This window comes from Fukomys damarensis, unplaced genomic scaffold, assembly GCF_012274545.1.
Source record: "Fukomys damarensis isolate Sample0158 unplaced genomic scaffold, DMR_v1.0_HiC HiC_scaffold_10, whole genome shotgun sequence".
NCBI classification, from domain to species: domain Eukaryota; kingdom Metazoa; phylum Chordata; class Mammalia; order Rodentia; family Bathyergidae; genus Fukomys; species Fukomys damarensis.
Genome location: NW_022900922.1, coordinates 11,741,057 through 11,757,013, shown reverse-complemented (window position 1 = coordinate 11,757,013; position 15,957 = coordinate 11,741,057). Strand labels below are relative to the sequence as shown.

General features: G+C 38.6%; 1 protein-coding gene across 4 annotated transcripts in view; it reads right to left on the bottom strand.

The window, feature by feature from the left end:
* Ero1b (endoplasmic reticulum oxidoreductase 1 beta) overlaps positions 1–15,957 on the bottom strand; it is a 55,103-nt gene that overhangs the window by 33,027 nt on the left and 6,119 nt on the right. For 3 of the 4 annotated variants that reach the window (XM_033761842.1, XM_010621983.3, XM_010621984.3), the window contains exons 2-4: positions 5,866–5,949; positions 2,679–2,720; positions 1,102–1,184 (exon numbers count right to left, since the gene is read on the bottom strand). In XM_033761842.1, coding sequence (XP_033617733.1) covers positions 1,102–1,184; positions 2,679–2,720; positions 5,866–5,949 — 209 coding nt within the window. The remainder of the gene's footprint in view (positions 1–1,101; positions 1,185–2,678; positions 2,721–5,865; positions 5,950–15,957) is intronic. The other variant, XM_033761841.1, reaches the window with a different exon arrangement.

The window sequence follows — 15,957 nt, the reverse complement described above, 5'->3', positions numbered from 1 at the left end:
AGCACTCACCTGTGACAATGGAAATGTGAAGCTTGGCCTAGACCGCCCCAAACTGTCTTAGTTGAACAGAAGCTGAGAAGGAAAACTGTGCACTAAAAAAAAACTTCTCACAACCCTCTTGCTATGGCTTGGGTCTAGATGTCCCCCCAGAGCCTCCTGTGGTCATAGGATTGATCTACAGTGTGTGAAGCTGGAAGGGATTCACGATGCAATGCTAGGCTCAAGGGCACTAGGATTAAGGGTGTGAGTGCTGCCCACCCTGAGTATCCTGGATAAGATAAGAGGGGCAGGGAGACTCTCTTAACTCTTGTTACCCTTGCTGCCTTGAGTGCGCCATGTTGTTTGTGCTCTGCCATGCCTGTTTGTCCTCCCTGCCTTGGAGTTGGCTGATTGTGGACTGAAGCCTCTGTGAACTGTAAGTCAAATAAACCCCTTCCCCTCTAACTTTGGGTGCTGGGTATTTTGTCTGTGTGCAACTAACACAGCTCCTTACATCAGGAGGTGTTCAATAATTTTCCCGATTATAAATACCTCCACAAGGATGTATATACTAGTCTGGTGTGTTTTTGTTGTTTGTTTTGCTTGTTTGATTTTGGTTTGATTTGTGTGGGTGGGATATAGGTTGTATACCAGTTTCTGCTACTGCTTCTATTATGTTGTTCTGCTTAGAGTAGAAAGGTCAGCAAAAAACAAAAACAAAACAAAACTTTGGAACTTAAACTACCAGCAAATTTACCATTCAAAATATAAGATATAGACTGTATACATAAGATATACATATAAAAGATTTAGAGGTTCAAGCCCCTCTTTCCATAATGACCATTAGAATGGACCCAGAAATCCTGCTGAGTAATTTTCTAAATTTCTATTTTTGATTAGATTTGCTACTGATAATATATCCTAGAAATTTAAGAACAAACAGGCCAAGAAGAGGCAAAATTGTTATGGAATTTAGGATAGAGTAACTTTTTTTCCCTTTTAAAAAATTGATTAATTATAAATTTAATGCTTAACAAAAATGTTTTACTAAAATCACAAGAAAAAGATTAACATAAATTAAATAACAGAATATGTTCTTAATACTACTAAAATAAAACTTACCTTAATGTGCTGTTAACTGCTCCCAGCTTATTAGCTTGCTCACAATCTTCTAATTCTTTGGTATTATTTGCCACTTTCAAGTACTGTAAGGAAGTTCATGATAAGTTTAGTAGTAATTATCTTTCCATTTTTCTTAGCTTCCACTGGCAGAACTATATGTCAGTGATGATATATACTAAATATATCATATTATCAAAATATGTAATATATATATGAATAAAAAAGAGGTACAAATTTCTACCTAACAAATTAGTGGAGACATTAACAATTTAAAAGCATTAGCGTGCTGTTGTGACATACACTAAGAAAACTCACTTAGGAAAATATTTGGTATTATATATCTAGAACTATAAAAATACACAAACCCTTAAGACCTATTAGGTATCCACATCTGAAGGCAACAATTAGAAAAAGTACAACCACCTTGCAATCCTATTTCTAATAAAGAAGTAGATAAGTGGTAACACATGTCCACAAGGAGACAAAGGAAAATTGCGATTACATCATTATATCAGCAAAAACTGCAAACAAGTGAATTGTCCATGGAAACTTCTATGTTAAAGTCACAAAACTGACTACTAGTTATTAAAATGAACAAGATTCACATGTATCAACAGAGAAAAATTCAAAATCATTAAGACTGAGTAAAAATGCACACAAAAATACTATTGAAAACAATATATTATTTAACTTTTCAATTTTATATAAAAATGTACACATTACTCACAAATAATGCAATAAAAGTAGATAACATATGGATATATGCGCAGTGAGAGTATAAAACCATGGAAGGGTACTTCAGAAAAATGCCTGGTTCTGGGGAGGGAGCAAAGAGAATGGGATTGGGAGGGAAGACCTTCGAAGGATTGCATGTCTTTCTACTGGAGCAAAAAAACCCAAAAACAAAAGTGAATGTGACCATAAACAACACATGGATGAAAGTGCTAGAAAATGGAGAATATGCAAAAAAGGAAGGCAGAGAAAAGGGTATTTACAATAGTGAAAAACTCGAAGTAAATTAATACCTAAAAACGTGTGTCTGGCAAAAACAAAACAAACCTATGACATGTGCCTAAGAAGAAAAAGGAAATCTTTAGTTTAACACTGTTGGAAAGTACTTTGTTCAAAATATCTTGAAAATTATTTTCTCTATACAATATAAACCTGAATCTAACAGGTAGACTGAAACAGAGAACCAAATGCACCTATATGATAAAATAGTGATGGTAAACCTTTCTGAGATGGAGTGCCAAACTGCAACCCAAAATCCACTCATTTTTGCAAAGTACCACAGGTTCAACACCACAATGATAAAACATCTGTTGAGTAGGTGATATAAAACTGCAGCTACAAATTAGAATTCTTCTAAAGATTCCACAAACAGTGACATAATTTCAAAAGAAGCTGGAATGCACAAACTCTCTACTTGCTCACGAATTAGGGATTTGGAGTTCTGAGGCAAAATATCTCCATTCTCAGCTAGCCATATTACAGTCTCTTCAACCATGTCAAACACTGTAAACTTAAGTTTCACTGTGCAATAAAGCCGAAATATTCAAGGGAGAAAAGTGACTCACCTTATTAGAATGCCCAGCTTTAATTCCAACTGGAATTTTACTCTTAAAAGAACAACAATACAAATTTAAAGTGATACAAAGAATATATTATTCTACGGGATGCAAATATACATTCAAATTTTGTTTTCATACTTCCTCGAGTTAAAAACAGTTATCCCAATTTACAAACTTGGAAATTAAAGTTCAGAAAACTGAATGACATATATAGAGTCAAAATTACCTCTAATAACTCCCAATGCAGTATTTCTTTTATAGTTTATATAAATTTTAGGGTAAAAACGACCATCACATTTCCATAAAATTTATTACCACAGAAAAATCTTTTAAAAGTTCAAAAGTAGTTAAAATACATTATGCTGGATTTTAATTTTTTGTTCTAAGATGACTTTTGAAGCTTAGGCAATTCTGTATTAGTAGGAGGCAAGAGTCAGATTTCTGGTCTACAGGCCAGAAATTCGGGGTTTATCAATGGAAGAACTGTATTAGGTCTGACATTCCTTTCCACAAAACCAATAATTAGTATTAGGATTTAATAAATGAATCTATGAATTATTTTAACTGCTTTATCAAATAAAATTTTAAACAAAAATCACATCTGAAAGAAGACATTCCCAGACAGGTTTTTTTTCATCAAGCCAGGGGCTTTTCTCAGCCTTTGAATCTACTGACTACCAACAGCAGCATGTTACCTATTAAAAATTAGTCAAATTTCATAGATTTTTAACAAAATATTCAGAATATTTTCTTGTCAGGAAAATGATGATGATGATGATGATAAAGAGATTTTTTTCCTAATCTATAAAAAGATAAAATGTCACTTGCTGTCAATATTTTATCATTTGGGTATTTTTTTCTAGCACATCTACTAAGGGACAGGAGAGAAAATTATAAAACTCAAGTCAAATCTAGACAGTTATAAGACCCTGACTTTATAATCTGGAGCTAATATTAACCCAAAGTGGCCTCTGACTACTGTATGTCCTCTAGCCAATACAGGACTGTGTTTTACACTGAGCTACAGCCTCAGCCCTTTTTAAGTTTTGTGAGACAAGGTCTTGGTAAGTCACTACATTGCCCAGGCGAGACTCCACTTGTAATTCTCCTGCCTCTGCCTGCTTACAAGAGTGCACCACCATTCCAGGCTCTCATTAGCAGCTTTTTAAAAGGCTTAATGCACAACACAATGATTTAAATAAATATCCTCATAGGTTATGAAGAAATAGTAGGGCCCTGCTGGTAACTGTCATGAGCAATATATCAAACACTGCAAAAAAAGTGTTATTAAAAGTAATAATTTGACAAAAATTAAAACTAAAATCAAGTGTAAAATAAATCTGGTCATTGCCACTAACACAAATAATATGAAGCAGTGTGTAACTTGTAAAGTGATCCTCATGATTAAATTAATTTGAAATTATAGAAACCAAACTGTACCCAAGTTTGGGTAAAATATGAAATATCTAATATATTTTCCCCAAAGAGAGACAGGTGTAAAAACCTCACATATTTAATGAATCAGTAAGAAGGGATAATTTTTTTGTCTCTGGGAGAAGGAAAGGGAATAAAGCAGGATATTTTGATATAAGTGTGTTTTATTTCCTTTGTTGGGGTCCTTTTATAAACAAACACATTCATTCTTTTTTTGTTGTTTTGTTTTGTTTTTGTTTGGTACCGGTCATCAAATTCCGGTCCTTGCACTTGCAAAGCAGCTGCCTGGAACAACTGAGCTAAATCCCCAGCCCGTTTTGTTTGTTTTCTGAGACGGGATCTTGCTATGCAGTTCAGGCTGACTTTGAACTTGTTATGTAGCCAACGCTGGCCTTGAATTTGCAGTGATCCTCCACCCCCAAGCCTCCTCAGTGCTGGGATTACAGGCCTGCAGGCGCCACTGCCACCATACCTGGCTTTCATTTTTTTCTTATTATAAAGTTAACACAAATAGTAACTTAACTTGAAAAAGTAAGCACTTTCCAGGTGACACATGGCTGTAATCCCAGTTCTTGGAGTCGGGGGCTAAAGCAGCAGTATCAAAAGTTTGAGGCCAGTCTGGGCAACTAAGCAACTGTCTGTCTCAAAATTTTAAAAAGGCTGGGGATATAGCTCAGTACTCTAGATTCAAACATGTGCTTCCCAGACTCCCTTTAAAAAAAAAAAAAAAAAAAAAAAAAGAAAAAAGCACTCAGTTTAGAAATATATACTATGTATCAAAGCCAAATAATGAACTCTTAAATTCAGCAGTAAGGAACAACTCAATTTAAAAATGGGTAAAGGAAGAATGCAGGTGTAGCTCAGTGGTAAGGCACATGACTAGAATGTATTAGGTACAAGGCCCTTGCTTTGATCCCCTTTACTGTAAGAAAGGAGGAAGAGAATGCTAGAGGAAAAGAGACTAAGGAGACATGACAACCAAATGCAAAATATAATTCTAATTGGATTCTAGACCAACCCTCCCCTTTTTTTCTCTACAAAGCATAAGCATATGGAAATCACTGGCACTATTTGAATAAGGGCTATATAACTATTAGTAAATATATCAAAGTTAATTTCCTAGTTCAATTCCCAGCACCACTAAAATTTTTTTTTTAAAGTTTAAAAGTCTAGGGGCTGGGATTTGGCTCAGTGGTGCTGCCGCCTGTCTTGCAAATGCAAGGTCCTAGTTGGATCCCAGCACCAAAATAAACAAACAAACAAGTGTCTAAAATATGGCATTCTCTTCCTAATAAGTACAGCACACCCTTAAAACAAAACAAAACAAAAAAGAAAATTAAACTTCAAGCCTCTAACCAATGAAATTTGCATTCTGAACTTGAAAGTTAGGGTCCAGGTTTCGGTTTTGTGTGTTTTGAGTTTTTTTAAACCTATGAAATAAGATGCAGATTCCATAAAGCATGAATTAAAAGCCAGTTGCAGACTCAATCCTAGAACAGGCTTATGATCGTCCTTCCATTATAGGAATGGACTACACTTCCACATCCAATCACCAATACCCCAGGACAAAGAAGTATCATTAAACCCATTTGGTGACAAGTATTGAATAAGAGGCCAATCTATAAAGAAGAGGGCAGAGAATATATGATTTTGCTGACAAGTCCAAATCCATTGACATTAGCCAAAATACAGAGGATATGCTTATCTAAAAGTCCAAGAGAAAGCAAGTTTTTCCCTATTAGTTTTTTATTTATTATACCTCTGGACAGGGCTCCACATGGCAGTCCTTTATCGAACAATGTCCATCTTCTGCCCAGAAAGGACATGGTCGCTTCAGATTAACCTTGAGAAAAAAAAAGTTAATGTTAGCGTTATATTTTAGATATGCATCCCGCCCCCACTTAAGCATCATATGAGCATATGAGAGGCTTTTGGAAAGTGACTGGAATATGAGGGTATTATAGCTGACTTGCTGTTAGGAGGTGGAGTCTGACTGGAAGACGCAGGACACTGAGAGCATGGCCTGGAAGGGTTTATCTCCCTTCCTTCCTCTTTTCACTCTCTCTGCTTTCCTGCGGCCATGTCATGAGCAGCTCTCCTCTGCCATGCTATCCTGCCTTGGAGCCAGCTGACTTTGGAATGAAACCTCTATAAACTGTGAGCCAATATAAACCTCTCCTCCTCTAATTTTGTGTCCCAGGGATGACAAGTTGATTAAAATAGTTAACACATAATATACTTTAGTAAAAAGGAAGGTTTCCTATCCTTATGGCACCTGTATAGCTCAGATTTCAAATAACTAAAGTTTTTCAGACACCCAAATGTAATATTAAAATGGTTGCCATTAGTCCTCTGACACGTGAAAAAAGGAACAACATTCAAGTTCACTGCTCCCTTGAATACTAGACAGCATTTAGGCCTACTTTAATGTCTCCCTGTCCCTATGGTGACTTCATCCTTGGGTCTCCTGCATCTACTCCCTTAAAGAGGCATACTGAAGGGCTGGGGATTTAGCTCAGTGGCGCCATGCCTGCCTCGCAAGCAAGCACAAGGTCCTGAGTTTGATCCCTGGTACAAAAAAAACAAAAACAAAAAAGAGGCATACTGAACACCTGCTATGTGCCAGGCACCGGCTTCTCCAGGCAAAGAAGCAGCAGAAAAGGACCCACCCCCCTTCCCCAGGAACTTAAGAATTCACCGAAGGAAACAGAAATTCAATATTAGTATGTGTAATTAATTGCAAGTTATCATAGATACAACAGAAAATCCAGACTTTTGCAATGATTGGGGTAGAAGTAGGAGGTCTCTGAGGAGGTAACATTTTTGGATGGATGGAAGTTGAAGAATGCATGTATTTAGAAAAGGCAATGAAGAGTTTGGGCAGTTCTGGGAACTGAGAGCCACCAGTCTGGCTGATGCTTAGAGGGGAGATGAGAGGCGGACAGGGCATGAAAGCAGAGGCAGCATACTTCAAACAAGATAAAAACACTGCATTTCCATGTTCTGCACATGACAGGAAGCTGGTAATTTAACAGGACATGCAGATGGGCTGTCTATACCAAAAACCTACGTTTCATTCTGCTTTATCCCTTTTCTTCTTTCCCTTTACACAATCTATTTTTTGTCTACTTTTCACCACTTGCACTGTCATCACTTAGCTTCTGCCACTACCACTACCTATGCTGCATGGCCATCATAGTTAGCCCAAAAACCAAATCCCAGCAATCTCCGCTGTCACTGTCATTACTTTTGTCACTGCTGAGACAAAATACTCAACACCCACAGTTAAAGGAGGAAAGGTTTATTTTGGCTCCGTTTGTAGAGGTTTCAATCCAGTCATCCGGCTCCAAAGCAGGGTGGCAGGGCGGAGGGGAATGACAGGAGAAAGAGTCCATGGCAAGCAGGAAGGAGACAGCAAAGCAATAAGCAAAGCAAACAGCAGCAGCAGCAGCAACAAAGTCTCTTTTTATACCTCACACCCGGGATGGGCCTTCCCCTTATCCACACCCAGAACTATGCTAAACCAATCAGTGGATGAATTTAGTAATTACATTCTCTGAGTCCTGGCCATCACACACCTCTGAAAAGCTCCACCTATCAGTGCATTCAGCATTGGGGAAAGATCTAGATACAAGCCATAACACCCACCCAGAACTTTCTTGTGACTTCCCAGCACCCTCAGAACAAAACCAAATCTGCACAAGGCAAGCATTCCAAGGCCCTCCCCAGGGCCAGCTGCTGCACTTCTCTCTGAGCCCCTCTCCTATCACGTTCCTCTCCTCTGCCATTCTGCCTCACTACTGGTCACACACCAACCTCACTCTGTTCCAAAGCCTCAGCACTGCCTGTTTTCTTCACCTGCACTCTTGCTCCTCCAGATAGCCTGTTCCTCATTCAGGTCTCAATTACTGTCTCAGCGGAAACAGCCCCTGAGCAGACCCTCTACAGTGGTACTCAGAATGCAACTCCCGCCGAACACACTATTGCACACTGTCTACAGCACTTATTACTACCTATTATTTGTTCACTTCTTTATTGTCTGCATCTCTCTGTGCAGTGGCCACAATTTTGGCGTGTTTATCCCTAGTGCCTACAATAATGCCTAGAATATCACAGCTACCTCACTAAACATGTGAAGTAACAATGCCTGTGTTCCCCAGATAAAGAGGCAAAAACAGGAAGAGAGACTGGCACACAGAGGAAAGGGTGACCAACTCTGCTCTTGGTAACATCTGAAAAGGGGAAGAGAACAATATTTCTAGGCAGGGAGTCAGGATGTGCAAAGACAAAGAAACTTAAAACATTAAGGCACATTTGGGGATGGTACCCCCAAGCTCCTGCCTCTTTAACATCTTGGGGGTGGGTATTCGCAGTGCCTCAAACTTAGCACATCCAGAACTGTGCTATTTCTCCTTGTAATTCTCATAATCTCAGTAAGTAGCAACTACATTATCCTAGTTCCTCAAGCCAAAATCTTGGAATTCTCCTTGACTCCTCTTTCCTGCTCCACATAGAACACCTCTGAAAATCTGTTACGGTTTCAGAAAATAACAACAAGGGATGACTTCAGCAACATAGCACGTCAAGATGATAGGAGGTTCCTGATTATCTTTCCTACAGACTCACTGAGCAAACACCTACACATGGATCCGTTCTCTCAGAAGAAAGCCAAATCCAGTTGAAAGACTCCTAACACATCAAACGATTGAAAAACTATCCACATTGAAATGAGTGTGTAAAGTGGAGACATGCTAGCGCACTTAACTCCATGCTGAGCACAGTACCTTAAAATCAGGAAGGAAACTGCAAATCTCAACTTCTGCCAAAGGCCTCATACCACATGTGTAGTGCCCAATTTCTACCATTCCTGTCAGAAGTCTGGGCTCTTAAATATCCCTGAGAAACAGCAGGGACAGTGCATCAGAGGTCTTCCCTCAAGAACACAAAGAACATGGGGAGGATTTTAATCACACATGCACTTCACACAACAGCTGTGATATTAGGGTCAGGGACCAGCAAGATCTTCCGAGTTTCCAACCTTCCCCCTAGAGCTCCTTATGGTTTTGGCCTCTAACAAGTCAGTATCTGGGGGCCTACATAGCAGGTAATGAATAAACTGCTAGAAAACAAAATCGGAAGAATGGTATACCCTGGCTTCCTCCTCCTCAGAGACAGATCCAGCCCTACAAGCTCTCCAAGGAAAGAAGCTGGAGGCTCTGCTGGCAAAAATGACCACCTACCCTTGTTTCTTTGATGCATAAATTTCTGCACACACCCTTATTGAGAGAGCAGAGGACCTTTCCATGCCCGAAAGGGAAACGGGCATATCTTGCACCTTCTTACCTGGCTTGCTTCAGTGACAAATGCAGACCAGAGGCTCCTTCTGTAAGGGCCTTCTAAGATCACTTCTTGCCTTCTTCCTTTACTTGCTCCCATGATAATCCCAGACCTGAAAGCTCTCCATGTAAATAAATTGAAGGGTTCAGCCAGTCAAAAGAAAAGAGATGGCACTTGCCACACCTTCTCCCACGCCTAGCTCTGAAGATAAACCCCTGTATTCTTTCATTAGGATAACTCCAGACCAGAAGTCTCCCTGTAGGGTGTTATGACATATGCTTGCCTCCAACAAGGCAGTGAGCCCTCCCTACACTTTCTTCCCTGGCTTGCTTCAGCAGTAAATCCAGATCCACTGACTCTCCTGGAAATAGCTTCTATACACATCAAGAACACAAACGTTTACAAGCCACACCAAAGAAGCTGGCTCCTAAATCACTGAACTCTGGGAATAGATGGAACTCTGTACCCCTGAGGCTCCTTGTTTTCCACAGAGAACAACTAGATGCCTTTTAAACTTGAAAGCCCATAGCAGCTATCTTTCCAGGTTCCCAGTGGGCAGTCTGATCAAGAGTAAAGGTATCTGCCTCAGAACCTCCTCTTGGTACAGGCAGGACAAGTGGGAGGTAAACCCTGGCTCTCAGCTTCTCTGAAAGAAAACATCCTGGACTCTGCAGCTGCCTCCCAAGGTACAGACCACCATCTCGCTTCTCTCAACGAGATAGCACAACTGAACATTAATTTTGTGGGAATCAATAAGTAAGAACAAAGAAAGCTGGAAAAGAACAGGAAGTTTAGAGGCACCTTGAATCTACAGCCACATTAACAAGGAAGGAATGCTTCCTACATGAGACCAGTCTAACAAAACTGCGAAGGGAGCTGTTTCTTTAATGTACAGAAACCAACTCAAAGATCAAGGAAATGAACAGAGAACTGTGTTCCAAATACAATAAGATAAATCTCCAGAAACTGACTCTAATGAAATGGAGATACTTGATTTACCTGACAAGAGAATTAAAAAAGATAGCTATAAAGATGCTCATGAGGGGACAAAAAAAAAGCTCATGAGGTAAAACTTGAGAAAACTGTTAATTTCAACCAAGAGTTAAAATATGAGAAAGGATCAAACAAAAAACCACCAAGCTGATAGTATAACTGAAGTCAAGAAATCAGTAGAAAGATTCAATAGAAGATAAGCAGATGTGAAAGTTAGCACATTTGAAGATAGGTCATTGGAAATAATCCAATAAGGAGTAAAAAATGAATTAAAAAAATAAAGACAGCCTGCCGGGCGTGGTGGCGCACACCTGTAATCCCAGCACTGGGGTGCCTGAGGCAGGAGGATCGCTGTGAGTTTGAGACCAGCCTGAGCTACATAGTGAATTCCAGGCCAGTCTCAACTACATAGTGAGATCCTGTCTCAAAAAAAATAAATAAAGAAAGACAGCCTAAGAGATACACCAAGTAAAACTTTATGCAAATTATCAGAGTACTTGAAGGTGAAGATAGGACAGGAAAATATATTCAAAGAAATAATAGCAAAAAACATCCTAAATGTGGGAACAGAAATAGAAAACCAGATCCAGAATACTCAGCGGACACCTAATAGGACGAATTCAAGGAGATTCACACCAACACATTATAATCAAATTGTTAAAAGTCAAAGACAAAGAGAAGGGCCGGGATTTAGCTCAGTGGTGCCGCCACCTGCCTTGCAAGCACAAGGTCCCGAGTTCAATCCCAGGTACCAAAAAAAAAAAAAAAAAAAAAAAAAAGAGAAAATATTGAAAGCTGAAAGGAAAAATAACTTGTTACATACAAGAAGAATTCCATACGACTATGTGAAGATTTTTCAACAGAAACCCCATAGGCCAGAAAGGAAAAGGAGAATGTACCTTAAATTCTGAAAACAAACAAACAGAAACAACCAAAAACTGTCAACTAAGCAATCATGTCCTTCAAAAGAGAAGGGGACCTTGCAAGTGCAAGGACCCGAGTTCAATCCCCAGTACCAAAAAAAAAAAAAAAAAAAAAAAAAAAAAAAAAGGGAAGGGGAGATAAAAACTCAAATAAAGGTGGAGGGAATTTACTATAACTAGACCTGCCTTTTAATAAATGCTAAGAAGTATCCAAGCTGAAACAAAAGGTTACAAATAGCAATATGAAAACATAAAACTCACTGATAAAATTAAGCATATAATCAGACTGAGAGAGAACATTCATTATATAGTATCAGTACAAAAATCAATTTTATCTGTAGTATGAAAGTTAAGATAAAATTATTAAAAACAATTACCTGTTAAGGGACATAGCTATAAAAATATAAAATATGCCATCAAAACTAGATTGTGGAGCCAGGCACAGTGGTGTATACTTGTAATCCAAGCTTGTAATCAGGAGCCTGAGACAAAAATATCACAAGTTCAAGGCCAGCCTGGACAACTTAGCAAGACTCTTACTCAATTTTTTGTTTGGGGGGGGTACCAGGGATCAGACTCAGGACCTTGTGCTTGCAGGCCAAGAAACCACTGAGCTAAATCCTCAGCCCTCTAACTCAAATTTTTAAAAAAGGGACGGAGATGTAGCTCAGTAGAAGCTGGCTTCAATCCCCAGCAGGAAAAAAAAAAAAAAAAAACTGTAAGGAAAGAGTAAAAGTGTAGAGTTTGTACAGTGGTCAAAGTTGTTAAGAGCTTAAAATAGCATGTTATTAGTATATGTAAATCTCATGGTAACCACAAAGCAGAGAAATTCTTCACAGATATACACAAGATAAAAAAGGATTCAGGGTATACCACTTCAAAAAGTCATCAAACCACAAAGGAAGAGGGGAGGGGGACAAAGATCTATAAATAAACCAGAAAACAACAGAATGGCAATAGCACGTCTTTACCTATCAAATTACTTTGAGTTTAAGTGGATTTTCCCCAATTTAAAGACACGGTAAAACTGGGCAGGGTGGTCCAATCTTATAATCCAAAAAATATAAAGGGATAAAAAACGAAACAAGACACTACATGGCTAAATGGGAGGGAAAATTCGTATGTGCTTCCTACAAGACTTGCTTTACCTCTAAGGACACACATATAATGAAAATGATGTGGCTGGAAAAAGATATGCCAGGTAAATGGAAAACAAGAGAACAGGGATAGATATGCTGTACTTACATCAGACAAAGTTTAGATAAAAGGGTATAAGAAGAGACAAAGTCATTATATCACAACAAAGGGGTCAATATATCAATAAGTTATAACAATTACATTGTAATCTTAAGACCTTTGCTTTTGCTGTTTCTTTGCCTAAAATGCCCTTTCTCCAGGTAATCACATAGCTTGATTTTTCATCTCCTTTAAGTCTTCCTCAAATAATACCTTCTCGGTTTGCTGTTTTGAACTACAGTAGTAAGTTCTGGGCTAATTTGTTAAGCATCAAAAGCTAAAAATACGTGGCATAAGAAATGGACTCTAGTAGACACTGTAACATACTTTTCAGATTTTCCTTCAGGAATAAAGGGCTTATAATTTACCCTTGCTTTTCTGGAAATTTTGTTGGTAGCGAAGAGATCGACTTTCCAGGGTTGCATTCCCTTTCCTATGTAGACTTCATTCAATGACTGACAGACTCAAGGATATAAAGATCTAGACCTCTCATTGCAAATGAGAACCCTTCTGAAGAGTTACTCCATCTTAAAAATTCCCCACAGGATCAGCTAAGGTCCCAATGAGGCTACATCACAGCTTGAATTCTCCCTTTGTCCAATCCTAATCTCTTCTTTTCCTTTTCCTTCTCTTAAATTACTGGTCCTAAGAGTAATCCCCTAATTAACCTAGTACAGCAATCACTGTCTTGAGTCTGCTTCCCAGGAACCCTAACCTGTGACAAATTGTCTAGCTCTATGAAAAACAAAAAGCCATTGGTATTTTTATGAGGATCATATTATATTCATATATTAACTTGAGAAGAATTAACATCTTCATGCAATGGGGCTGGGGATTTAGCTCAGTAGCACAGCATTTGCCTAACAAGCATAAAGCCCTAGGTTCAATCTCCAGCATCATACAGAAAAAAAAGGCCCTAACGTGTTCATACTATAAAGTTCTCTATCTGAACAGGCCTACTTCTGCATCTTTCAGGAATGTTTTGAAGACTTTATTTAGGTTTTGCACATTGTTTAATACACTTATGCCTATATATTTTATTTATTTATTCATGAGGTTTTTCAGTCTAACTGGTTATTGTTATCATTTATGAAGCTATTGACTTTTTTGTATTTTAAGTATACAAACTTTTTTATGCTTTCAAAGTATACTTTTGTCACAAATGAAAATCTTTTTATTCTCTTTATATATTTATGCACCTAATGGCTTTTTGTTGTTTAACTGTACTGGACAACACAACTAATAGTAATGAAGACTATAGTTATTCTTCTCCTGATTTCTGACCTAAGTGAGAATTCCTCTGGTGTTTATGAGATCTTGGCTATAGTCATGTTAGGACTAAAATCAACACATTAAGGAAGTACTGATAACTCTTACTGCTTTTTTAAAAACCCAAGAATGTGTGTTTGAATTTTGTTGAAGATACAGAATCATCCTCGTAGTCTTAGAATAAAATTCACTTGGTCATGATGCTTTATGTATGTGCTCAAACTTTAGACATCATTACTTCTGTTTTCGTACTTCTCAATCCATCAGAAGAGGAGTCTCTTGGTGTTACCTTTTATTTCAAAATATTTTAAAATAAATAAATAAATATTGGATCATTTTCCACATCTTCCAACTCTAGGACCCTTTTCCAAATCTGTATCATCTTATCTGGACTATACCAATAGCTTCCTAAATAGTTTCTCTATTCCTGTCTCATACTCTTATAGCCTATTTTGCACAAAAATCCCTTAAAATTTTCTTATATGTAGAATGAAATCCAAAATCATTCTATGGTCAATAAGCTCTAATTAAAAAGAAAAATCTAGTCCTTACATACCTCTCCAACTCTGCCTCTCATCTACTTTCCACCACATCAACCTTTTTCCTATTCCTCAAAGACAGTTACCTTATTCCTATGTCAACACATTTAAACTGATGTTTTTCTTTGCATGCCTTTCCCTGGAATGTTCTTTCTCCACATCTAGTCATAGTTTATTCTTTCACAATAAGAAGGCCTCTGCTTAAATATCATATTAGCATAAATACTTTCTGTTATGGTTTAAATGAAAGGTGTTCCCCAAAGATTCACACATTAAGGGCTTGAACCCCACTGCAGCAATGTTCAGAGGTAGGGTTACAAAGGAACTTTGATCTGAGGACGCTCACCTTAACCCACTGATGAGCCCACACAGCTGGATGGGATATTGGGAGGTAGGGCTCAGGAGGCCACTCTTGCTCTGTCTCTGCTCTCTCTGCTTCCTGGCTGCCCTGAAGTGAGTAACTTTCCTCTGCCAGACTTCCACCATGATGCTGCTGCCTTGGAGCCAGCTGACCATGGACTAAGACTTGTGAAACCAAGAGTTAAATAAACTTTTTCTCTAAGTTCTGTGTCAGGTATTTTGTCCCAGCAACAGAAAGGTGATTAACATACCTTCCTTCCTGATCACCTTCATTAAAATAGGGATACCGGCCTCCTCTTTGCCCTCCATAATCACTATTATCTTCTATTTTGCTTTATTTTTTTCCTTCATAACATTTTATAACCATCTGAAAGTATTTGTTTACTTATTGTTTCCCTGATCAGAACAAAACATTTGTCTTATTCACTACTGTACCTACAGTACTACCTAGAGGCTAGCACAAATTACTCATTCAATAAAATATTTCATGGGAGCCAAGCACCATAGTGCATGCCTATAATCCTAGCACTTGGGAGGCAGAGGCAGGAAAACTGAGTTTGAGCACAGCTTGCTATACAAAGCAAGTTTCAGGCCATCTTGGGCTCCACAGCAATACCACATCCCAAAATAACTAGTGAAAAAAGGAATGGAGAGAATAATAAAAATACAATAATACAAAAGGAATAATAATACAAAAAAGGAATGGAAGGAATAATATAAAAAGAGTAATACAAAATATAAACACTGGTGCCAGCAGCCATCGCTCAAGCGCCGGGAGGAAGGCCGGGCCAGATCCACCGCGGGAAGGAGAACCACGCCTGCTCCCGACCCAGCCACCATCGCTCAAGCGCCGGGAAGGTAGCGTGCCCCTGAACCCCCATAATCCACCCCCCCCCGGCACTCTCAGACCTCCTGACTGTGCAAGTCTTTGGACCCACTCTGCAAAGACAGAGGTGGTCATCAAGGATATTTTTCTGAGTTCCCAACTTTGAACATCTTTAAAGAAAGGGCGGGGGAAACCTGTAATAGAACGTTGCAGAGTTCAACCGTTCAGAAGGATGGGGAACTCAATCTGGGCCTTGCGGCCCGAGGTCAGTCAGTGTCATGGGGTTCAGCAATCAACTAACTGAGATCAGGGGTCTTCCATCCTCGCTCTGTCTGAGCCATTAAATGGTTAATATACTATATTGAAAA